The sequence below is a fragment of the Phodopus roborovskii genome, unplaced genomic scaffold, assembly GCF_943737965.1.
Source record: "Phodopus roborovskii unplaced genomic scaffold, PHOROB, whole genome shotgun sequence".
Classification (NCBI taxonomy): Eukaryota; Metazoa; Chordata; class Mammalia; order Rodentia; family Cricetidae; genus Phodopus; species Phodopus roborovskii.
Genome location: NW_026126407.1, coordinates 7,293,006 through 7,318,499, shown reverse-complemented (window position 1 = coordinate 7,318,499; position 25,494 = coordinate 7,293,006). Strand labels below are relative to the sequence as shown.

General features: G+C 41.7%; 2 protein-coding genes across 2 annotated transcripts in view; one reads left to right on the top strand and one right to left on the bottom strand.

The window, feature by feature from the left end:
- Rpa1 (replication protein A1) overlaps positions 1 to 15,699 on the bottom strand; it is a 49,498-nt gene extending 33,799 nt beyond the window's left edge. Inside the window, exons 1-4 of the mRNA XM_051180024.1 lie at positions 15,537 to 15,699; positions 8,740 to 8,790; positions 7,788 to 7,866; positions 7,035 to 7,143 (exon numbers count right to left, since the gene is read on the bottom strand). Coding sequence (XP_051035981.1) covers positions 7,035 to 7,143; positions 7,788 to 7,866; positions 8,740 to 8,790; positions 15,537 to 15,569 — 272 coding nt within the window. The 5' untranslated portion in view covers positions 15,570 to 15,699. The remainder of the gene's footprint in view (positions 1 to 7,034; positions 7,144 to 7,787; positions 7,867 to 8,739; positions 8,791 to 15,536) is intronic.
- Positions 15,700 to 15,765: 66 nt separating this feature from the next.
- Smyd4 (SET and MYND domain containing 4) overlaps positions 15,766 to 25,494 on the top strand; it is a 48,891-nt gene continuing 39,162 nt past the window's right edge. The window contains exons 1-2 of the mRNA XM_051180014.1: positions 15,766 to 16,068; positions 16,891 to 17,036. Coding sequence (XP_051035971.1) covers positions 16,903 to 17,036 — 134 coding nt within the window. The 5' untranslated portion in view covers positions 15,766 to 16,068; positions 16,891 to 16,902. The remainder of the gene's footprint in view (positions 16,069 to 16,890; positions 17,037 to 25,494) is intronic.

Sequence of the window (25,494 nt, the reverse complement as noted above, 5' to 3'; positions counted from 1 at the left end):
ACAAAGAGAATGAAGTAGTAACACATCTTTGTCCTGAAAATACTAAATAAAGAATTATCACAAAGGACCAGGTACTACATGACTAGGGTAGACTAATCTATAGACATGAAAAGATCAGTGGCTCCCTGGGACTCAGAGATTTGGGATTAGCAGTTAAAGGGTATAGGGTTTCTTTATGGTGGTAAGAAAAATGTTCTAAAAGTAATTGTGATAATGCCTGTTTAACACTGTGAAGTGTTCCAAATAATTTCAGACTTTGAAAAGCTGTCAGTGACACATGAACACCCAATCAGATCAGGGGAAAAAGTGACAAATTCAGAATAGACACGAGTCTCTTTACATCTGTGTTTGCCACCAGCTATCAATTTTCCACACAGTTATCACAGTTCATTCTCTTGTTTTATGTGTCTCATTTTATTTGTGCCTTTTGGTAGAATCTTGTAACAGCCCCGGCTGGCTTCATACTCAGGATAGGTGAGGATGACTTTGAGCTTCAGATCCCCCTACTTCCATCTTTCAAGCAGTGGGATTACAGACATGTGCACTTTGTGGTCTCATGCATGCTAGGCAGGTTTACTGCCAACTGAACCACATCCCAGCCCTATCAGAGTAACTTTTGCAAACCTTTTAAAGATTACAACACAATGGAAGATACAACGCAGTGTTAGAGTGCTTGTTTCAATGTGTGAGGCTCCCAGTTAAATGTTCAGCGCTGATGGGAAAAAAAAAATTAAAAACATAATTCAGGGCTGATTGTGTAGCTTCCTATTATACAGCCCAGTGTTCAAGCCCCAGCACCTTGAAGAGCCTACCTGGGTTACATGAAATGAAACACTTTCTCATAAATAAAATATAATAAAAAAAATTTAAGCACCTGATCAGAACCCCATGGCTTCCCATCTCACTCAGAATAAAACATTCTCACTGGTGCTCTATGTGATGCCCATTTGGAAAAGAAACTAACTTAAATGCCTCACTCATGTCATGCATAAAAATAAACCTACCTGAAGTACTAAAATACAGTGAAGAATCTGGTCAGGTCCTGGGCAGTAATTGCCCACAGCTCTTATCACTCTCAAGGCAGAGGCAGGTGGATCTCTGTGACTTCAAGGCCAGCCTGGTCTACAAAGTAAATTCCAAGACAGCTAGGACTAATACATAAAGAAATCCTGTCTCAAGAAAAGAAGGAAGGGAGGGAGGGACAAACTGTCAGAAAACTTCCTCAGCATTACAATCCAGAGGTCATAATGGGGAAAATGGGCAAATGCAAATACAGATTTTCGAAAATGTCAATTCTGCAACACAAAATACCATACACAAATAGACCAAGGCAGAATGAATAAAACATGTAAAACTGACAACAGAATTAATACACCTGGTTTACTATTTCTGTAAATAAAATAAATAAAAATTAAAGGACAAAAGTACCCTGTGCTAGAGAACTGGCTCAGAGGCTGAGAGCACTAGGTGCTCTTCCAGAGGACCCAGGTTCGATCCCCAGCACCCACATGATGAATCCTAACCATCTACAACTCCAAAGGAACCAAAGTTTTCTTCTGGAGCCCATGGACACCAGGCACACATGTGGTACATAGTCATACACGCAGCAGATAAAACCTCCAGACACAGAAATTATAAAAACTAAAAAGATAAGTAAATCTCATTGAGACAGCTCAGTGAGTCACAGTACTTGTCATGCGAGTATAAGAACTTGAGTTCATATCCTCAGCATCCATCTGAAAAGTTAAGATTGGTAGTGCCTGTAACTAGTCTGAAAGGGTTAGAGACCACCAGCCTAGCCAAAGAACCAGTCAACTCTGGGGTCAGTGAGAGACTCTCTAGGGAATAAAAAGGAGAGCTACAGAGGAAGATATTGGGGTTATAAGGCATGTAAGGATGTGCGCGCACACACACACACACACACACACACACACACACACACACACACACACACAGAGGCATGCACGTGCACACATGCAAACACACAGAGACAACTAATAATAAAGTAAAACAGAAACTTCAAAAATTTAAAATAAAAAAGTAAAAGATGAAGTACATGCCAGATTCAGAGAAATGCTACAGTTAATATACTGTTGTTTTAACAAGTATAAATGAAAACAAAGACAACTAATTAAAAGAATTAAGCTGGGTTCTAGCAAAAAAAATTGTCTCAAAATAAACAAAAGGGGGCTGGAGAGATAGCTCAGTGGCTAAGAGAAATGGCTGCTCTTCCAGAGGACCCAGGCTGAATTCCCAGTACCCTCATGGCAGCTCACAACCATTTGTAACTCCAAGGGATCCTCTGGCTTCTACAGGTACTAGGTACACGTGTGGTGCACAAATATTCATGCAGGCAAAAGACCTATGCACATAAAAAGATTAAGTCAAAAACAAATAAGATGAGATGGGCATTGCTGGCTCACACCTTTAATCCTGGCACTTGGGAGGCAGAGGCAAGCAGATCTCTATGAGTTCCAGGGCAGCCTGGTCTATAAAGCAATAGGTTCTAGGAGCAACCTGAACTGTTACATAAAGAAACCCTGTCTTGAAACCAACCTGCCCCTCCACCCCAAAAGTCAGGAATAAACCTAGATGACTACCATAAAGGTGAGGAATTCAGACAGAGAGACACAGACAGACAGACAGAGACACACACAGGCTCTCAGCAGAAGTATAAAACAACACAGACATGCCATTTGCCATGCTGTGGGAGTCACGAGCAGAAAAATACTCAGTGGAAAGAAGCTTTGTAGTGTCTCTTAGCAAGGACTGTAGTCGAGCCCAGAAAAGCTCTCCACCCTCTCCCTCAACCATGTCCTAGAAACCAGAAGCACTGCTTGTAGCACTCAAGATGGCCCAGAATGGAAGATAACAGATCCCAGACAGGCAGGTTGGCAAGAAGATGTGTCTTGCCTAGACAATGGCAGAACAAATAAGAAGTCTGGCAGAACTGTCCAGAGCTGTTCACATTAAGCATGAACAAAATAAGAGGAAATGACACAGCAACAATTCAACACAAAAATGTATGAAATGAAAAGAACAAGGCACACAAAAGACAAAGAACCTGGCAAATAAGAAAGCCTAAGCCGTGTGATACTTCCCAGAAGGGAGTCATAAAACCGACTGAATTCATTAAAATAAGAGTGAAAGATAAACTGAAACAGCTCAAAAACCTTAAAAAAAAAAAAAAAAAAAAACAGGACAAAATAACATTACACTTCTGACAGTTGATACTGTCAACTTGACAAAATCTAAAACCGCAACAGACAAATCTCTGGGTATGCCCTGGAAAGGGTAGATTAGATTAACTGAGGTGAGGAGACCCATCATAACTCAGGGTGACACCATTCTATGGACTCATGTCCCAAGCTAAATACTCTAGCTGCAATGATAGACTGTATCTTCAAACTGTGAACCAAAAAACAGACAAACAAAAAAACAAAACACAAACAAAACAACAAACAAACAAACAAAAACCCTTCTCTAAGTTGCTTTTTGTTGTTTTTAGAACAGGGTTTCTCTGTGTAGCTTTGTAAATCAGAACACACAGAAATCCACCTGCCTCTGCCTCCTTAGTGCTGGGATTAAAGGTGTATACCACCACCTGGCTCTAAGTTGCTTTTATCAGGTATTTTTGTCATACCAATGAGAAAGTTTAACTAATACAACATTCAATACTTAAAAATATAAACAAACTTTATTTGATTGTTTGAGATTTTGAAGATCATGAGCCAGTTATCCAGAATGCAAGACCTGTTGGCTAAGAGCGATGGTTTGTACCTATAACCCCAGCTGCTATGGAAAGTGGTAAAAGCAACAAAAATTAAAGGCCAGCCAGGGCAGCAGCATATAGGGACTGACTCAAAATCAACAGAAATGGCTGGACATATAACAAACTAGATTAGCAGAATGCTCCCTAAAATGCAAGAGGTCCTGGGTTTTATCCCAAGTAGTGAAATAAAGTACTAAGAATACAAAATTCTACCACAGTTAAAGTACTGCTAGACCACACAGAAAAGTAAACAGGATTCTATAGTACCCAATGACATTTTGGTCAACAAAGGGCATTGTATATGACAACAGTGCCATCAGATTAACAACACCAGAGGTAAAAATTCCTACTACTTAGTGATGTGGTAGCTGCCATAACGATCCAGAGCAGCACACACCAATCCACCACATGGAAGGGCATGTGAAGCAACCCAAACTTCTGATGCTACGTAGCCACTGTAGCGTTTTACATTGTTATTTTAGGCTGTGCTCCTCCACTACGACTCTTCACTGCACCAAGAAGCCACACTGAGTTCACACAAGAGACTGGCCTAACCCTTAAAGAATGATCACAAGGGACACATGATGGTAACTATGAACCTGAAATCCTCTAAGTACACCACACCAGTTTCACTGAGAACCAAATGTGTATTTTTTGATCACAGTTTCTTTTGTGGGGGAGACTGCACAGGTATCTGTGTCTGAGTGCATTTGTATTTGTTCACATGTATGTGAGGGCCAGAGGTCAACTTCGGGTGTCAATTTTCAGGAGCCATTCACCTGGATTTTTCCTCTGAGTGTTGTGAGACAAAGTCTCACGTAGCCCAGGCTGGCCTACAATTTTGCTACATACAAAGATGACCTTGGTTGTCAGATCCAATGACCCCAGAATACTGGGATTACAAGCATACCATTACACCACTACACCTGGTTTATATGGTGCTACCAACCAAACCCAGGGCAGCGTGAATGCTGGGCAAGCACTTAACCAAATGAGGCACATTCCCAATGCCAATCCTGCTTTCCTTTTACACATTATTCATTTATTGTGTGCACACGCACAGATGCATGCATGCACAAAGTACAAAAGACAGCTCCTGGAGAAACCATTCTCTCCTGCTACCACGAGGGCCATTGGGACTGAACAAGGGCCTCAGGCTTGGCCACAAGTATTTTTACCCTCTGACCTGCCCCACCAGCCACCTACCTTATTTTTTTAGACAGTCTCTCACTGAGACCTGGGGCTCCCCCAGTTAGGTAGGCTAGCAAGGCAGGGAACACCAGGGATCCACCTTGCCCCCTTCTCCCATTATGAACTCATGTCACTGGACCTGGCTTTTTAGAACAAACTCAGATTCTCATGCTTGCTATCAAGCAATTTAACAATAGAGCTGTTATTATCTCTCCAGCCCACTAAAGCTGAGAGTTTTAACATCCACAAAATTTCCCTATAAGAATTGCTAAAAGATGCTTTGAAAAGGCTTTAGAAAATGGAAATTGTCAGTTAGTCCTCAGTTGACAGAGGCAGGCAGATCTCTGTGAGTCCCAGACAAGACTATATAGTGAAGAAAGAAATAGGAGGAAAGGAAGGAAGGGGAAAGAGATAGATAAACAAAAGAATAGGAAGAAGTATAGCCACAGAAACAAGGAAGCTAAAAGCAACCTAACAGTAACCTGAATAAACAATGACTATAAGAAATGAGACTGAGCTGGGATGTAGCTCAGTAGTATACTGCTTGCCTAAAGGCATATGGTCCTTCCTAGCTATTCTCAGCTCTGCAAAACAACAGAGATCACGTTAAGACTTCCTTTATTTTGGGAGGGTGGTAACAAAACTGACCTATTTTAAAATACCCATCAATTCAAACACAGATTTAAAAAGTTAAGAATCACCATGAAAACAGAGACTATCAGTTCATGACAGACAGAAGGAAGCAAGCAAAGCAAAACCACAGCAAATACACACATGCTCATGCACACAAAAAGGTGCTGGAGTAGTAATGGCTCAGCTAAGAGCACTTGCTGCTCTTGCAGAGAACCTATGACCACACATTTAACCACAGCACTCAGGAAGCAGAGACAAGTGGATCTCTGTGAGTTAAGAGGACAGCCTGATCTACAAAGTGAGTTCCAGCTAGCCAGGACTACTAAACAGTAAGACCTTGCCTCAAAAGTAAGATAAAATAAATTTTTTTAAAATTAACACCAAGTTTAAACTTACCAATCAAATCTTAAACACAATTTTATAAAAAAAAAAAAATCCAAAATTGACAATGCTAATGATGTTAAATGTTAAAATTAGAAAACAGGCATAGCCAGTTAATATGAACTGGAAAAAAAAAAGGGTTTCAAAATGGGGCTGGAGACAGCTCAGTGGTTAAGAGCACACTGACTACTCTTCCAGAGGTTCTGGGTTCAAAACCCACATGGCAGCTCACAGCTGTCTGTGACTGTCGTCCCATGGGATCTAATGTTCTCTTCTAGTGTGCAGGTATACATGTAGAGAAAACACCTACATACATAAAATAAATCTTAAAATACACACAAGTAATATAACATATACTGGCATAACTCCATCAACATGGAATGTTTATTAATTTGATTCCCATATGTGTGGTTGTAGTCTATCATTGAAAATAAAAAATAAAAGTAAATAAACCTCTCAGCAAGGGGAATAACAGTTTTTTCTGTCCATGTTGCATTTCTAGCATGTAACATCTCGCAAGTACTTAACCATATTGTACATCAGCTCAACACATTGACTACAAAAGACTCAAGATCACAAAAAAGGAACCAGACTGTATAATTAAAGGTTTCTTTTTGTTGTAGGTGACTTTTCATTAAAAGATATTAACAGTAATGCTGAGGAAACCAGAAATAAGTAGAATTATGCATTCTAATCTTTTTTTTTTTTTTTTTTCTGGGATTTCCATTTTGTTTCTTCTGTATTTCTCCCTCAATGGCAGTCAGGCCCTGAGCCCAGCTGAAGCTCTTTGTTGCCTCATTAAGAAGCTCCTCCCTGAACTTTAAGTATTTTGCACCTTGTTCAAAAGTTAGTTCTCAGCTAGGCTGTAGTGGTGCATGCCTTTGATCCCAGTGCTCAGGGGGCAGAGGCAGGCGGATCTCTGTGAGTTCAAGACCAGTCTGGTCTACAAGAGCTAGTCCCAGGACAGCCTCCAAAACCACAGAGAAACCCTGTCTTGGAAAAAAAAAGTTAGTTCTCATTCTACAATGATGAAACAAGTGGAGAACAAAGCACATACCTTCCATCTTTCAGGGTATTAACGATGAATCGGTTGACCTGGCAGATGCAGTTACTGGCCAGCTGCTCCCCCTCCACAAGAGGGTTCAGCTGTGTGGCCAACATGAAAGCTGCAAAGCAAAGAGAGAAGTCAGCCTTAAGCCCTTCCAGTCTAATCTCAAAGCTGATCACAAGGAAGAATCATTAAAGACAGCTGTTTAAAACTCCACAGACTCTGCACAGAGGAAAGCAATGTATTTCTGCCCCACATTAAGATCTTCAGCCACTCCTAAATGGTACCTATTCCTCAAAGAGCCCAGATCATTTTTACTGTCATTGCAGTTTCATGGGGAAAATGAAGCCAATCCTTTCTAGGTCTTTAATGCTGTGACTAGAGACAACAGGCAAATGGTCCAGAAGCCACACACCACCACCCCCACCCTCTTCTTTTTAAAGCTTCTAGGACAGAAATAAAACTCCTGAAAAAGTAAGTTCAGGATGGCTCACCCATCACACTCACAAAATGTCAATATCCTCAGGGAAATTAATCAAAGAAAACATACAACGCCAGTTAAAGAAAATTAATTAAGCTGAATGGCAGCTTTTCACTACATCCAGTCTATTGTCAGACCGGCTCTCTGCCAGCAGCAACTCTCCCTGAACAAAGCCCACGGCCAATGTGGACTTCAGGTGCTCAAAACACTGCAATCAAAGGGTACTGTGTGCTGCTGTTACTCAAGTATTCCCACAGCCTAGATTTATTCATCATACTCACAAGAGAGTGTGTTCAATCCATCACTCATAAGCAGTCGATACCGGGGCGGACTATTCCCTGTAGTAATGGGACGGATGTTCTAGAAGTTGATAGAAAAGTTGATTCATTAACCAGGCTGCCTGCCTAATCCCTAAGGGTAAGTAAACCTAAGTGGCAGGAGAGAGGGTCTGCTGTTAGTTTAAGACAAGATGAACTGCTTGCCCATCCTCCTGACACCTAAATACAAATGAAAAAAAATTGAATTGATGATTTTTCCCACCAAACTCTCTCCACTAAGGTTATTAAAAACAAAATAAACTGAAATATCAATAATTGTGTGTTCTCTCTCCTGTATCTCAAAATTATGTATAACAAGGCACCTAACACACACAAGGAAATGTTCAGGGAACATGCTGAAAAAGTACAAAGTGAAATTAAAAATGGAAAGAAAACAATTTCCCTAAAGCAATTCACAGCTGGTGTACAGAGAAGCGGATAGGAGAGCAGTACATGGACAGAATGATCTCAGGCAAAGCAGACACTGACTTGGCCTGAAGGGGGCTAGGGGTAGCTTCTGAAGGAAGCTGACTAAACAAACAGCCTGAAGGGGACTAGCCCAGGAGCGGTGACCATCTTCACCTATTGTCTGGAAATCTGCAGAAATGATCCAAGTCTCTCTTCTAATGATACTTGAAATTCACATTACATTTTAGAATCCTCTAAATGATGGATCAATTAACTAAAAGAAATTTAAGTAGTAAAGCTCATCAAATTTTTTTTTAGTATGTACTAGTGTGAAAGGGGTATGTTTATGAGACAGAGAGAATATGAGTGTGATCATGTTCTGGGAACGGGAGAGCGTGTGTATTTCCTGGGAAGTAGACAGAACTGTATGTCATTCATCAAATGCAATTTTTAATTACATAGGAGCTGAAACATGTTGGTTCTGCTTCCCACACATGCTGGTACTTACAATGACTTGAAGGGTGGGCTTTATGGATGTATCTCCCTGTTGCATTATGGCCTGAAAAACAAAAAAACAGATCCTTATAAAAAAAATTTGAAAAACAACTTAAAATATTTATTTATTTTGGACAGTTTGCTATTTAGAATAAACTACAGATAATAACATTCTAAGAGCTTGCCTCAACAGGGCCATCATGACAGCTCAGGGGACAAGGGTGTGGCTGTATGAGCCTGAGAACCAGAGTTAGATCCCAGGAACTATGGAAAGAGAACAAACTCTGAAAGTTGTCTTCTGACCTCCGTGCTCAGTCATGTGCTCAAACATAAAGAAAATCAAACTAAATTTAAAAGAACCTGTCAGAGGTGGCCAGCAGAAAGCTTTTATCATTGGACAAATCATGAAAGTGCCAATTTCCAAAGAAAGCACGTAATATGCACTGCCAAAAGCAACTCTGCTTTCTTGTGGAAACGGGAATGTTTGAACACTTAATACTACCAAGAGCTTTATTGTTTGTTTTTTAACTTGTTTACTGGTTTAAAGATAGGGTCTCACGGAGTCCAAACTAGCCTCAAGTCTGCTAAGTCCCTAAGGATGACCGTGGACTCCTGGTCCTCCCACTTCTACAGCTCAATCCTTAAGACTCTTCTCATGAACATAATGGGGGGGGGGGGAGGCGCCACCACTCTTGCTAAGCATCTCTAGCTTCCCGTCTCAGCCTACAGTGTTGGAATTACAGGTGAATGCCCCTACACTCAGTATGAATGTGAATGTTTAGTTAAATAAAACATAACAAACATGGAAGATCTATAAAGTGTAATGACCAAGGCATGTTAATAGAAACACACAACCGAGCATGATCGAACATGCCTGTAAACCTCAATACTCAGGAGACTAAGGAAAGAAGATCATGAGTTCAAGACCAGGTTGAGCTATTATATAGGATTCCAGAAAGAGACCTATATACTCAATGGCTTTTGTCAAATGGAACAAGGTACCTACCTCAACGGAACAAAACTGATGTGACAAATCACCATACATAAAAAGTAAACCCAAGGGACGGGCTATATGCTTGATAAAGCTAGGTGACCTGAGTTTGAGCCCAAAACCTGTTTTAAAAATGCTACATGTGGTAGCATTCAGTGCTGGGGAGGTAAAGACAGGCAGAAACCTGGGGCTTGCTGGGCAAGGTCATTGTGAGAGACCCTGTCTCAAACAACACACAACGTTGAATTCAGGTCTACACTCATATGACATGGACCTGCGCACATGAGTGCACAAAACAATTAACTAATTAACTAACCAAAAATTAACTTGAAATAGTTTACAGGTCTGAAAGCAAATCTAAACTCTAGAACTTTAGGAGAAAAATATGGGACAAAAGATTTGTAACTAGAGATTAGTAAAAACTGTAAAAATTTCGAGTACAATCAAGAAAAGGAAAACTGGAGTTACGGACTGTTGTGAGGAGGTGAAGGTGCTTGCTGCCAAGCCAGGTGGCCTGAACTCAAATCCTGGGTCCCACGTGGTAGGAGAGAAGCAATCTGTGTAAGCTGTCCTCTGACCTCTACCCATGTTCAATGGCACATGGGTACCTACATTCACATACAAAAATGGAAAGGCAAGTGAAGGGTGTGGTTCTTCGGTTGAGCTCTTGCCTAGTGTGGAGGCCCTCTGTCTGACCCTTATAACCTTAAATGGAGCTGGGTGGTGGTGGCATACACCTTTAATCCCAGCACTTGTAGGGCAGAGACAGGCAGATCTCCGTGAGTTTGAGACCAGCATGGTCTACAAGAGCTAGTTCCAGGACAGGCTCCAAAGCCACAGAGAGAAACCCTGTCTTGGGGGGGGGGGGGACAAAAACAAACAAACAAAAAAAACCTTAAATGAAAGAGACAATGGTTGTGATGTTTATATTTAACAAAAGGCATACACAAAATAAATTCCTCCAAACTAATTAATGCCACAACCTTCAGGACCTGCTCTTGTTCCGTAGCTTATGCTAGCCTGGAGCTCCTGATCCCCCAGCTTCTCCTGCTGGGACAACAGTCACAGACTACCACATTCTAGACAAAACCCAAACTCAAGACACCAAAAAATGTGGACACTTCATAAGCTATACAAATGGACAATAAAGACACTGAAGGATGTTCAATGTCATTCCTAATCAAGGAAATACAAAGATGGCAGTGAGCTGGCATTACACTCACACATTCATCAGGATAGCAAAAGGCAGAGATGGATGGCACTGAGCAGTGGCAACTAGAATTTTCATAAACACTTTGGAAAAGTTGGAGATTTCTATCAAATTAAGCATTCAGTTACCATATGACCTAGCAATTGCACTATCAGATATTTATCTGTAAATATCTGGATTACTTTACATACACAAGAAATTTAATGCATACTACATAATTTATGTGTATATTATGAATTCATGCATGACATATTTAAATATTTATATGTATAAAGATCTGTGCATAGATGTTCAAAGAATCTTCATTTACAATAGCCAAAAAATAAAAATAAAGTGGGGTTTAGTATAGTACAGGCCTGTAGTCCCAGCTATTTGACAGGCAGAAAAAGGAAATGACTGAGGCCAGGAGTTCAAAGTCAATCTTTGTAGCATAATGAGACTATTTCTCAAAAAGAAAGGAAGGAAGGAAGGAAGGAAGAAGGGAAGGAGGGAAGGAAGGAAGAAAGGAAGGAAAGAAGGAAGAAAGGAAGGAAGAACCAAAGCAAAACTGAAAGCAAAATTCCCCCCAACCCCTTTGTGTACTTTTTTGGGAGGGTATCATTAGACCAGGTTGGTGCTGAACTCACTATGTACATAAGTACCAATCCTCCTCCTGCCTCTGCCTCTCAAGTGCTGAGATTACTGATCCAGACCAACCACATTAGAAATTTTGTGCAATGCTAAAGATTAAACCCAGGGCTTTATGCAAAGCAAGCAAGCACTCTACCAACTCAGTTACATCTCTGGACCTTTTTTCCTTTATCCTTTTTGAGACAGGATCTTACTATGCAGCCTAAGCTGATCTTGAACTTTCAACCTCTGCCTTACTTGGTTTACATAAATGGTCCACTGAACCCAGCTGGATGACTGTTCTTTTTAATCTTTATTCATCGTGTGCATGTAGATCAGAGAACAACTTTCATGAGTTGGTCCCCTCCTTCTACCATGCAGGTGCTGGGGATCAAACTTTGATCGTGAGGCTTGTTACTTTACCTACTGATCCATGTTGCAGGCCCCCATGGACAACTTTTTCTTTGAAAAGTTATTTCTGGCCTGGATGTGATAGCTCACACTTATAATCCTGGTTGAGAGGTTGAGGTAGGAGGACTACCATAGGTAGAGGCCAGCCTGGGCTACACAGTGAGGTAGAGGCCACAGACTACAAAGCAAGACCATGTTTTAAAAACACTGGGTCAGCCAGGAAGTGGTGATACAAGTCATTAATCCCAGCACTCAGGAGGCAAAGCAGGTGGATCTCCAAGTTCGAGGCCAGCTTGGTCTACAGAGTGAGTTCCAGGACAGCCAGGGTTGCACAAAGAAACCTTGTTCCCCCCAAAATAAACAAATAAAAAAAAAGCCACTGAGCAAGGTGAAGTAAAGGCCAGTGATTTCATTAAGCACCTTTCTATTCTGTTTTAAAACCACGTGCAGGTTATCACTTTATTGTTCTTAATTTAAAATGTATCACAAACACTCAAAGGAAAAATATTCTCTGGGACATAGCATAATACACACTTAAAAGTAATTTAAATTGGGGCTGAAGTGATGGTTCAGGGTTTAAGAGCACTAGCTGCTCTTCCCAGAAATTCTGAGTTCAATTCCTAGCACGGAAATGGTGACTCACAACTGTCTATGATAAAGCAATCCCATGTTCTTTGGTATGTAGATGTATATGTAGATATCCATATATACAGTACATAAACAAATATTTTTTAAAAGTACATTAAAATTTCAAAATAACCTTACTAGTAAAAAAAAAAAAAAATCACAAAGCAACAAAATATAACAGTTTATTTTGTTTTTTTGACACAGGGTTTCGCTGTGCAACAGCCCTAGCTGTCCTGGAACTAGTGCTGTAGACCAGACTGGCCTTGAACTCACAGAGACCCACCTGCATCTGGCTCCAGAGTGCTGGGACTAAAGGCGTGCACCACCACCACCTGGCCACCTCTTTACATTTTAACACCTTTGACTGTAAAAAGTGACACTGATTTAATATATATATATATATATATATATTCACACACACATATATATATATATACACACACATATATAAGAACTAATACTGGAAACCATAAAAGTATTAATTTCCTTGCCTTTTTCTCTCTATAACTAAATTAAGTAAATATATACTCTATGGACTGGTCAGGGGTATAGTTTAGCGGTAGAGTGCTTGCCTAGCATACACATCCGAAGTCCTGGGTTTGATCTCCACCCCTGGGGACAGTAGTAAATGGTCTCGTACTTATCCTACTTATCACAGTAGTTCTATGCATAACCCCACTTTATGATAACTTCTGTCCCCAATACCTCAATTTTCAACTATTTGCTTAGCCATTGGGTCCTGAAGCTTCTGTGCTAAAACAGTTTGGTTAATAATCAGGGAACCAAGGGTCTCCACAATCCATCACCATCAACATGTAGTAAAACACTATGGAGCCTGGCATGGTGGCACATATTTAATCCCAGCACTCCCAGCAGAGGCAGGTAATTGCTGTGAGTTCAAGGTCAGCCTGGTCTACAAAGCAAGTTCCGGGACAGCTGGGATTGTCTTTGAAAACAAAGAAACAAAAACATTTTTTACTTAAAAGTAAATAAATAAAATCCCATAAATTTATGAACAAAGTCTGAGTAATATTTCACCCAATGTTGGAAACTTATCAAATTATTTAAATAACCCTATAAACATTCTTTATAAAAGTAAAAAAATATTTGTAATTTGCCTCAAGAGTACGAGGTGGCAGCCATAATGTTAATCAGGACAATTCAAAAATCACATCCCAAGCTTCAATATTAACACAACCTTAATCCTAATGTAGTAAATAGCCCTTTGATTCTGACAACTGTTTTTCCCCTTTATTTTTTTCTAAGCTGGTTCTCCCTTACACCTTTGTCCCTTTCTTTCCACTGTTTCACTCATCCAAATAACTAGCAAACATTTATGAGGCACCTAAAACTTGAAAGAAGGGACATGGCTGCAGGCCTCAGTCTCAACATCCTTGTGTAGGAAACACAAAGTAACTAATATTAGTCAAATAAATGTGCATTTACACCTGTGATGATGTGACGTTAGCAGGGGCTAAACACTAAATTCATAAACCCAATCCTCCAACTAACCCTGTACAATGGGTATTCAGTACCACCCTCATTTTACAGACAAGAGAGAGTTCAGAATGTTGCCCAAAGTCGTATATACTATAATAAGGGGACTGAAAGAAATTAAACATCTCAAAATAAATGGATTCAGTTTAATTACTTTGACAACCAACTCAGTATAGCTGAGCTGAACTGGACTGTCTGTTAGCAAAAGAAACAATGATCAGTAGCTTGTAGGGCAAGAATTTATTTTAAAAAAGAAAGACAAAGACAGGCAAGGACTGTCAAGGAGACAGGAAGCAGACACTGTGAGGGAAGAGTGTGTTGAGTGGAACTGACTAGTTCAGACAACAAATGATTGTTCTAGTGTGGACAGAAAGTAGATGACTCAGATCTGTGTGGAGTTAAAATAGACTTCAATAGGTGATGGACTAGGATTCCAGTCAGACATAATGTAGGGAGATGGATTCCTTGGTTTCTGATTAGTATAAATTAAAGAATAATGTTGTAATTCACTGAGACAGAGACAACCACAAATTCAAACTGAGGGTAAAGGTGCCTGCTGTGCAAGCCTGGATACCTGAGTTCAATCCCCAGAGAAGTGGGAATCTAACCAAAAACTTCAGGAAGTTGTCCTTTGGCTTCCAAGGCACATTCGCCACCCCCACCACATCAAACATACGCACATACATACGTTAATTCTTTTTAAAATTCAGACTTAAGAACATAATGGGTTTGCAAATATATGTTCAATTTAAGATGACTTTGAGAGGACAGAGGGCAGAGATAGACGTTTAGACAGAAGATAGCTCAGCAGGAAGAAAATTAATCAGTAATTGGCATGCAGATGAGGACCTATATGTTAGTCTACAGAGGGCCTTGGCATGCAGATGAGGACCTATATGTTAGTCTACAGAGGGCCTTGAGTCAACAAGGCAAGAGCAGCCTACCAAGTCCCAGAACCCTAGCAAAAGATAGTGTTAGCAAAAAAAAAAAAAAAAAAGGCAATGGCCAACAAGCCCAAACAAAGTCAGCTGAAAACCGAAAACCATCTTCCGACTTGGCTACTTGGAAGGCCACTGGTGACTTCAACCAACGCTTTCTCTCGTGAACAGAGAAAAGTCTAATAGGAGTAAAGAGTCAAGGAGGTAAAGAAATCCAACAGCCGAAAACAAACTACTCTAGAAAAGTTTGAAGGTGATGCGAAAGGGAGAAGAGAGGCCGCAGAAGGTAAACAGGAGCGTGTTTGCCTTAATTTCTTAGGTAGAAGAAGAAACAAGAGCTTGTAAGCGGGGACCAGGATGCCTCGTGGGGAGGGTACCACTGAGACCCCGGAGGGCTTCCCCCATGGCTACGCAATGTCCTCCCCGATGCTCTCCCGTTCAACAGCGGCTCCCTCCCCTGTCTGCTTTACACCGCTCCAGGCCCGTGCTGCCAGAGCCACTGGTCCCGTTCCGGGTTGTCTCCTTACCGCAATGGCCCCCTCGCTCAGGTGTCCCACCATGGCTGCACCGCTAACTCCCGCGCTCGCGGTCCAGCACCGCCCGAGCTTCACTGCCGGGGTCCCGCGGGCTGTTCAGCGATTGGCCAGAGCAGCTGTGCGTGCAGCTCCCGCCCACAACGTGCGCCCGGTACGAGGGGCGGGCCTAGGCGCCGGCAGCCACCGCATTGGCTACCGCGCGGCGGGAGGAGCACGTGACCCGTGAGGCCGGGTTCGAGGCCTAGTGGCGGGATGGCGGGAACTGAGGGCGGGGCGCTGCACCACGGTTCGACTGTGTCTGCGCGGTGAGGCTGAGTCCATCTCTTGCCAGCTGTCGGAAGTTTGCCCGCCCATTTGGAGAAACGGCGGTTGGACAGAATGGCAACCCAGGGGACAATCGGACCTGTTCCCTGGTAACTCTGCTGCTAAATATAGTCAAAGCAGTGACCTGAGTCCTTCAGCCACGCAGTGCGTGCCCGGCGCCCGTGCCAGGCCCAGAGCTTGACACTGTGGGATAAACAAGGTAAATCAGTCTCAGTCCCCGCCCTCAGAAGAGCTTAGTCCGACCTGGGAGTTGAGGCACCGTGAGCCCAGCCTCTGGGGAGCCGCGATGTAGGTCACGTGGGTGGCGAAGTCCCAGAGGGGGGATGGGGAATCAATGAGGCTTTCGAGAGGAGATGCCGTTTAAACTGAGTCAAATTGCGTGGGAATTTGTCAGGTGGATTCCTAGGGAGGGTAGGGTTGTTCCTAAAAGCACGAATGGAGAGCCTGGAGTGCTGTCTGTAAACCCAGCCCTTGGGACATGAAGGCAGCGAAAGTTCAAGGTCATCCCTAACAACACTGCAAATTCGAGGTCAGCCTAGACTACATGAGACCCTCAAAAATAAAAGTTTGGGGGCCTGGAATGATAATTCTCAGGAAATAGAAGCAGACAGATTTCTGTGAGTTTGAAAGGAAAAAAACAAAACAACAGCAAAAACCTAAGCCCATGAGCAGAACGATCTGGAGATTGAATCGAAAACTGAACCATCTCAGAAATTAAAATTTTAACTTCATAGTTGCTGGGGTGAAGGCCTTGAACAACTAGCATAAACAGAGGTCTAGAAGGACTGGAATATCAATGGAATCAAATAACATATTTATATAGCCATTATCTACCATAGTTTCTCAAACAGTCTTCCCAAGAATATTTCTGAGAGGATGTGACTTGGTACCAACGATTATATCTCCTTCAGCATATTAAAAACTACAAAAAAGACCTGAAGAGCTGATTTTGTTGCTTCTCACTTGCTAGGCTGAATTGTGCATTTATAGAAAGCTGAATGCTTACTTTCTAACTTTGCAGAGGTAAGGTAGCATGGATCTTCCTGTGGATGAGTGGAAATCCTACCTTCTTAACAAGTGGGCTTTACTCCCGAAGTCTGTGCAGGACAAGATTTCTACAGCAGAGACTTTGAGTGGCATCCTTCTTCATTCCTCTTCCCTTCTTCAGTAAGTGAATGGAAACCTTAGGGAAATTTGATCTGGAAAATGTTGTCTCTTGTCATTTGATCTAAAGTCATATCTTCTTCTGATTGGAAGAGTAGCTTTATATTTTTGTATTAATGGGGCACTGAGCAGTACTTGTCTGTTTCCACATTTCTTCCTAGTCTGTGATTACAGAATGTGTGGGGATGACGATTTTCCTAGTTTGGTATGTGTTATATTTCAGTAATTTAGTGTCTTACTGTAGTCCCAAGTGGTACAGATTGTGTAGCTGCCCAAAGAAATCCATTAAATGCTATAGTTGGGAAAGAACCCTAGAAGTCATATACTCTAGCCCCAGTAATTTTCAAATTCTATGGACTACAATCATCAGTAAGATAAACGTTTTACATCACAACCTAGTAAACATATGCATAAGTAGGAAACAGTGGAATTTCCCATTTTAGTTACTCAATGAATATTATTTTTAATTTTCTGAAATTAAAATATAATTACATCATTTCCTCCCTCCAACCTTCCCAGTGTACACCATCCCACCTTGTTCTTGCTCTCTCTCAAATTCAAGGCCTCTTCTTTTTTTAAGTTGTAGTGTGTGTATGTGTGTATTTCTAAATATATAAATACAATCTGCCTGTTTGTATGTGTATGATTTTAGGACTGGATAACCAAGTAAGTGTTGGTTTCCCTGGAGAAGACCATTATGTCTCCCACTCTCGACATTCCTTAGTTGCTTGTAGTTCTTCATCTGACATTGGGCCCCTGTGGGAAATGTTTCCCCTTTCAGGTTAACCTTTATATTGGTGTCATCCTTATTCAGTCAAGTCTTGTTTAGGCAGCCATGCTGTTGAGTCTTCATAGGTGTAGCTTCCCTGCCATTTCTAGGAGATACAATCTCATAGCAGACTTTCTGTGGCTCTAAGAGTCTCTTCCCACCCTCTCCTCCCTCCATGTTCCCTGAGCCTTAGCTGCAAGAGTTGTGTTATAAATGTATCAGTTGGGGCTGAGCACCACATGATCACTTGTTCCCTCAATATTATTGATTGCCACTGAGCAATCGATAATATTAGTCCCTGTACTCCGGAGACAGAGGCAGTAGACTGGTCTATGTAGAGTTCCAGACCAGCAAGTGCTATATAGTGAGACTCTGTCTCAAAAAAAAAAAAAAAAAAAAAAAAAAAAAAATTGTTTCAGTAGCAGATATAATAAAAATGGAGACAAAAACATCAAGTGGCAAGTGTATGTGCACCCAGAAGATTCAAGCAATAGCACAAAAGCTAGTCTGGATCACAGCAGAATGAGCTGAGAGAGTAGACGGGAAATAGTCATGGACATAGTGGGTACTGGGAAACACAGGTGGCACAAATCGTGCCATAGGAAGTAAATGACCTCAGACAATCACAGAAACTGACTTCTGCCAGCAACCCAGTGAGCCTGGGAGAAGGCTCTTTCCCAGACCCTCCAAAGAGGATTCTCACCTTGTGAGAACCTGATCAGAGAGTTTCAGGCTCAGGCTTCTGACCCACAGGACTGTTCAGGTAATAAATGGCAGTTGTTTTGAGCTGCTTGATTTGTAGAGTGTGTTGAACAGCCAATAGAAAACTAATTGGCGGAGGCTTGAGGGAAGAGTGATGTGAGCTGACTGTATTTTCAAGCAGAGATGAGCAAACTAAGCCTGCTGGATCATGTTCATCAGACTTGGCAGGAAGTGCCTTTAGGTCTGAACAGTCTCGCTGGTCCTGAGCCCTGTTTTAAAGACTCACTGTCAGTTGTGTTAAGGACAGACAGCAGAAGGAGCCAGAGTAGAAGTACAGACACTGTGAGGCCACTGCTGTAACCCCTAGAAGATAAATGTAGGCTGGGGTGACTGTAGTTAGGGTAGGAAGAAGCATTTGGATTCTGAGGTAGACTTAATAGCAGTTCTTGAGATGAGATGTGTTGTGTAATAGAATGTGAGAGGTAAAAATGACCCTGAGAGAAGGTAGAGGATGACATTGCCATACCTGATAACCACATATGGGGGACAAAGATCACATTCCTATTTGAGTTGCACGTGCCCAGTGGTTATACAGTGGCAACGTCTAAAAATGTTTGGAGTTTAAGAGAGAGGCCTGGGATCGAGATACAAATGTGGGAAAGCTCTGTGGCACCGAGAGCCTTCAAACTGGTTAAGTCACCAGGCAAGAATGTGTGGATGCTCACGACATGTGCTGTACTGTGACTGTTCACCTTCTGTTTACCTCATTTTGAAATGCTAATCAGAATCCACTAAATTCATTTCATGACCCACTGAATCATGACCTGCAACTTGAAAAAAAAAAAAAAACTGAAAAATGTCTAAAGTGGCCTGTGGGTTCCCTTTACAGAATTTCATAAATGGTAGGGAACTGATGAAAGTATGGATAATAGGCAGAATTTCGCCTAGAAAAATCAGTCTGGTTTACTAACAGAAAATGTAATAAGCAACAAGAATCATCTGAATATTTGATGTATTGACAGGAATGTAAATTAAAGAGGGGGATTTGTCTGTTTAATACAGGAATTCCTCAAGACTAGCCTGGGCCCCTTTTCCTTTTCTCTTTGTATTCTCAACTGAAGTAGCTGAATTCAGACCAGTGACATCATTTCTCTGAAATGTTCTAAAATGTATCTTAAGCCCTGGCCTCTTTTTTTTTTTTTTTTTTTTTTTTTTTTTTTTACTCAAATCTATAAATCTAGCTAACTTCTTGAAAATCTCAAAGGCACTTAAGAATTCAGCATATCCAGAAACAAACACATGATTTTGTCATCAAAATCAGATTCCCTTCCAGTGGTTGCTATCCCAGTGAATTACAACAGGTTCAGTTCCTAACCTGGAAATTTTAGGGCCTATTCTAGTTTCATTTCTGTTGCTGTGATGAAATATCCTAGCATAAAGCAACTTGGAAGAAGAAAAGAGTTATTTGCCTTGCAATTCAAGATATGGTCCATGATTTCTGGGAAGTCAAGGTAGAGACTAAGAGTATCACATCCACAGTCAAGAACAGAGAAAGAATAAGCACCTGGATCCTGGCTTGCTCTTAGCAAGCTTTCTCCTCTCTTGTATGCTGGAGATCTCCTGTGCAGGGAATGGTACTGCTCACAGTGGGCTGGGTCTTCCCACATCAGTTTACAAGTAGGATAATTCCTTATCAACACACCCTTAGCTCACCCCAGTATACAGAGTCACTTCATGGAGACTCTTCCTGGATTGGTTATGTCACACAGATGATTAAAGCTAACCATCACAGAGCTTTCCTGTATTGAAAAACCAAATTTGTAAGCTAGGCCTGGTATAGCACATGCCTATAATGCCAACATGAAGGAGGATCACAAGTTCAAGGTCATTTACAAAGCCAAGTTTGAGACAGTCATAGACTACATGAGACCTTGCCTTCATAAATAAGAAAGAACAAACTAACTCATGATATACCACCCCCAACTTACATCAGAGCATCTTATAGAATCTTATAGTACAGAACTGTACCAATATCTGTCCAGTTGCAACCTAGAAACTGGCTGATTTCTTTCCTTCTCCCTTACACTCCATATTAAATCTATTCTCAAATCTTGTTTCTGCAGTATGTATTGGCAAATTTCTTCACATTTGTCAAATAAGACTTCTGCTTCTAGTTGGGATATGTTATGTCACAGCAGGTAATACCCCCAAGGCAGCTGGGGGGAAAAAAAAAGAAAAAGAAAAAAAACTCTACTGTAACAAACACATCAGATAGTAGTAAGATCTAGATGAAGTAAAATTTCTGAAGGGAAAGACTGCTTCTTAGTGATCATTCGCTATTTTCTTTCCTGGGGATAAATTGTCCACCAAGGAATGAGGATGAACCCAGCTAAGTGGCCATACTGGAAGAAATGGAAGTTGCAGAGGTCTAAGCAATCATTTAGGCTTGGTCTGGTGGATGACAAATAGGCACATTCATAGCCCCAGTTCTCAGGAATAGAAAGTCAACTACAAAAAGTGGAGTAAAACCTTCAGTCTTATAGTGGAGGAGCAAAATCCCACAGCCAGAAAGGATACTGCAACAAATACAAATGATCTGTCAGGACATTTGCCGACGTTGAATGTCTGTGATATGACAAGCCACAGATCTAAGTTCAGAGCTCCCTAAGACCAAAATCTTGAGGCCTAAAGAAATGGAGAGTTCTTACTTGGCTCTCAAACTGAAGCTCAGGAAGACCACATCCAAGGATCAGTAAAAAGAAAAAAGTAGCTATACTGAATTTTGTGGGTTTTTTTAAAGACAGCATCTGTCCATGTAGCTCAGGATAACCTCAGGTTTGATCCTCCTGCCTCAGCCTCACTAGTGCTAGCATAAGGAAACTTGCTGCCTAAACATGAAGACTTTGAGTTCCAAAACCCTGGTACCCACACACATTATATGTATTATAAAGTAATAGAGCCAATAGAATGATTTTTGATTTTTATTTTGTTTGAGACAGAGTTTCTCTGTGTAGCCATGACTGTCCTGGAATTCACTCCGTAGACCAGACTGGCCTTGAACTCAGAGATCCATCTGCCTCTGCCTCCCTAGTTCTAGGATTAAAGGTGTGCACCACAATACTTGGCAGAATATGTGTATTAAAATGGGGTTTACACAATATGGTCTGGGTGATCCAACAGTGGCTTATCTGACACTGGAGAGGCTGAGAATCTAGTAGTTGCTTAGTACACCAGGCTATATGTCTCAACTGACCCAGCTGAAAGACCTTCAGGATTCCTGGAGAGCTTCTGGTCTTGTTTCTATGTTGGAAGAAGTTGCTTATAATATCAGCAAAGGAATGCCTCAACAACAGGACAGATGAACTTGCCAACAAGAGTGAAGGCAAACAGGCAAAATGGCAAGGTTTCCTTCTCTGTGCCCTTTTATCCGGGTTGCCACTAGAAGGTACTATCCACATTTAGTGTGGGTCTTCTCACTTTAAATAGTCTAATCAAGAAACTCACTCTTACCAGCCAGTGGTGGTTCACGCCTTTGGTCACAGCACTTGGGAGGCAGAGGCAAGTAGATAGATCTCTGTGAATTTCAGGCCAGCCTAGTCTACAGAGTGAGTTCTAGGACTGATTCTCAGAAAAACCCTGTCTGGGGGGGGGGGGGGGGGGTGGGGAAGAGAAACTCACTCACGGGCTGGAGAGATGGCTCAGTAGTCAAGAGCACTTGTTGCTCTTGCAGAGGACTTGGGTAATTCCCACAACTCACATAGTCATTCACAAACCATGTTACTCCAGTTCCAAGCAGTCCATCACAGTCTTCTGACCTCTGTGGGCACAGATATGGTGCATATACGTACATGCAGATGAAGCATTCATGCACATAAATAAATAAGAAAGTCCCTTTCTGGGACTGGAGAGATGGCTCAGAGGTTAAGAGCACCAGCTACTCTTCCAGAGGACCTGGGTTCAGTTCCCAGTACCCACATGGCAGCTCACAACTATGTGATCTAGCATCCTTGCTCAAACAAAACATGCAGACAAAAATTTCAATGCACATAAAAATAAAATTAAAAAAAGAAAGTCCCTCTCAGGAATATCAGCAGCTTGAATTTTAGTTGATTACAGATCCAGTCAAGATGACAACTAAGATGAGCCAGACATGACCGAACACATCTATAACCTCAGATGTTACTTAGATATGGGGTGGAGATAAGTGAATCCCAGGGGTTCATTCGCCAGTAAGCCTAGCAGAAAAAGTAAGCTTCAGATTCAGTGAGAGAACCTGTCTCAAAAAATAAGATGAAGCAATTGAGGAAGACATCTGTATATCATCCTCTGGCCTCCATATGCACCAGCACACAGATGCACACATTCATACATCACATACACACACAGTAAAATTAAATTAAAATAAAACAAGTAGGATGTGATGTGGTGGCATAGACTTATAACTTGAGAAACTGAGACAAGAACATCAAGAGTTTGAGGCCAGGGGCTGGAAAGATGGATCATCAGTTAGGAGCATGTGCTGCTTTTCCAGAGGACCCAGGTTCAATTCCCATCACTCTCATGGCAACTCAAAACCATCTGTAACTCCAGTTCCAGGGGATCTATGCTGGCTAGTCTTTAGATGAACTTGACACAGCTAGGATCATCTGAGAAAAAAGGAATCTCAACTGAGAAAATATCCCCTATCAGATTGGCATGTAGGTAAGCCTGTGAGACAAAATCTTGGCTGATGATAGATGTGGAAGGGCCCTGCTCACTGTGGGTGGTCCTGTCCAGGAAAGGGGGGGGGCCTGGGGTGTATAAGAACGCAAACTGAGTAAGGCAGTAAGCACCACTCCTCCATGGCTTCTGCTTCAGTTCCTGACTCCAGGTTCCATCTTGAATTCCTGCCCTGACCTCCCCCAGTGATGGAGTGTGACCAGACAGTTGTAAGATGAAATAAACCCATTTCCTCCCCAAGTTGCTTTTAGTGTTGGTGTTTTATCACAGCAGTATAAACCCTAACAAAAGAGGATCCAGTGCCCTCTTCTAGCCTCTGAGGGACCATGTAAGCATGCAGGGCACAAACATACATGCAGGCCAAAACACCCGTAAATATACATAATAGATTTTTAAGAGGGGGCTGGAGAGATGGCCCAGTGGTTATGAACACTGGCTGCTCTTGCAGGGAACCCAGGTTCAATTCCCAGCACCCACACAGCAGTTCACAATTGCTTGCAATTCAAGCTTCTGGCCTTTGGTAGTACCAGGCACACAGATGGTGTACATGACAATAAATAATTAAAGAGGAAAAAATATATGAAGAGTTTGAGGCCTGGGCTACATAGTGAGACTTTGTCTCAAAGCAAATAAAACAAAAAATTAAATGAATAAATATTGGTTGGATGACATTTTAGAAAGTATATGAAATTCTGAGTTCAGTGACTGATATATATTAAAGCTCAAAATAATATATAAATGAGAATCTGGATAAACAACTTCATGGCAGCTCTGAGAGCAAGTGTATCCTGGTGCTCTCTTCTTCAGGGAAAGACTTTCAAATGTTTATGCACCCCTGAAGACTTGGAAGGATAGTGCTGACTCCAGAAATGTCCTTAAAGGGGTGTTTCCCTTACTGTCTTTACCAGGAAGTACTCCTTTGGGTTGTTGTTGTTGTTGCTTGATTGTCTTTTGGTTTGTTTTTGTTTCTTAAGACAGGGTTACAATATGTTGCCCTGGCTGGCATAGTAATTGTCCCAAACTGTTAGTCATCCTGTCTCTGCCTGCAGAGTGACAGTGTATAAGCATGTATAGCCTTAGGTGTGGCTGGAGATTTCTGTTTTTATTCTCTTTATTTGTGGGGGACTTATGTGTGGAGCCCAGAGCTAACTTGTGGGAATTGGTTCTCTTCTCCCACCATGTGGTTCCTGGGGGTCAAACTAAGGTTGTCAATCTTTTGGCAAGCACTTCCACATGCTGAGCCATCTCACCAGCCCCAGTTTTGTTGTCTGGTTGTTTGGGGATCTAGGGATTGCACCTGGAGCCTCACAAGTATCTCTTTTTTATGTTTTTGGGTTTTTTTTTTTTTTTTTTTTTTCTTGTTTTGTTTTGTTTCTGAGACAGGGTTTCTCTGTGTAGCTTTGGAGCCTATCCTTGCACACTCTGTAGACCAGGCTGGCCTTGAACTTGCAGAGATCCACCTGCCTCTGCCTCCTGAGTGCTGGGATTCAAGATGTGTGCCACCAGCAACTGGCTTATGGATCTTTTTGGTTTTTGTTTGTTTGTTTTTTGAGGCAGGTCTCACTATGTAGCTCTTGCTGTCCTGGAACTATGTAGACTAGGCTGGCCTCCAACTCACAGAGATCCACCTGCCTCTGCCTCCAAGTGCTCAGAATTAAAGGCGTGCATAGTCACACCTGGCCAGAATTAATCATTTTTAACATCTATGCCTTGTCCATATCTTAATATGCACTTCCATTGTAATTTGTGCCTTGTATTTTTATCCTCTACAAAGTGATGGTTTGATACTTGGTCCCTGGCAGGTAGTGTTCTTTTAGTAAACTGTAGCTGCTTTAAGATGTAGGTTGGTAGGTAGGTATAGGCAGCTCTCTGTTTCCTGATTCTCCACACAGTAAACAGCTGTCCTCTTCCATGCCTTCCTGCCCGAATGGTGGGCTGTTGCAGTGTGTCTTCCCTGCTGCCACAGGTGGAAATCCCTTTCTTCTGCAGCTGCTCTGTCAGGTAGTTTGGTCACAGCCCCACAAAAGCTAACAAACTGTAAGAAGTAACTTGTGTATCAAGAACTCCTTTTCTACCAAAACTGTCCTCTCTGCTCTGCTTTCTTCCTCCCAATTCTTAATATGAATCCAGTTAAATGCATCTAGCAGTAGCCTGGGCTACCTTAAAATCCACTCCATGGATTAATCATCACCTTTAAACTCAGCCTTCCACAAAGTCTCAAGGCATGGCAAAATGTAGACCAGTCTTTTGTCATAATGTCACAGGAATGCC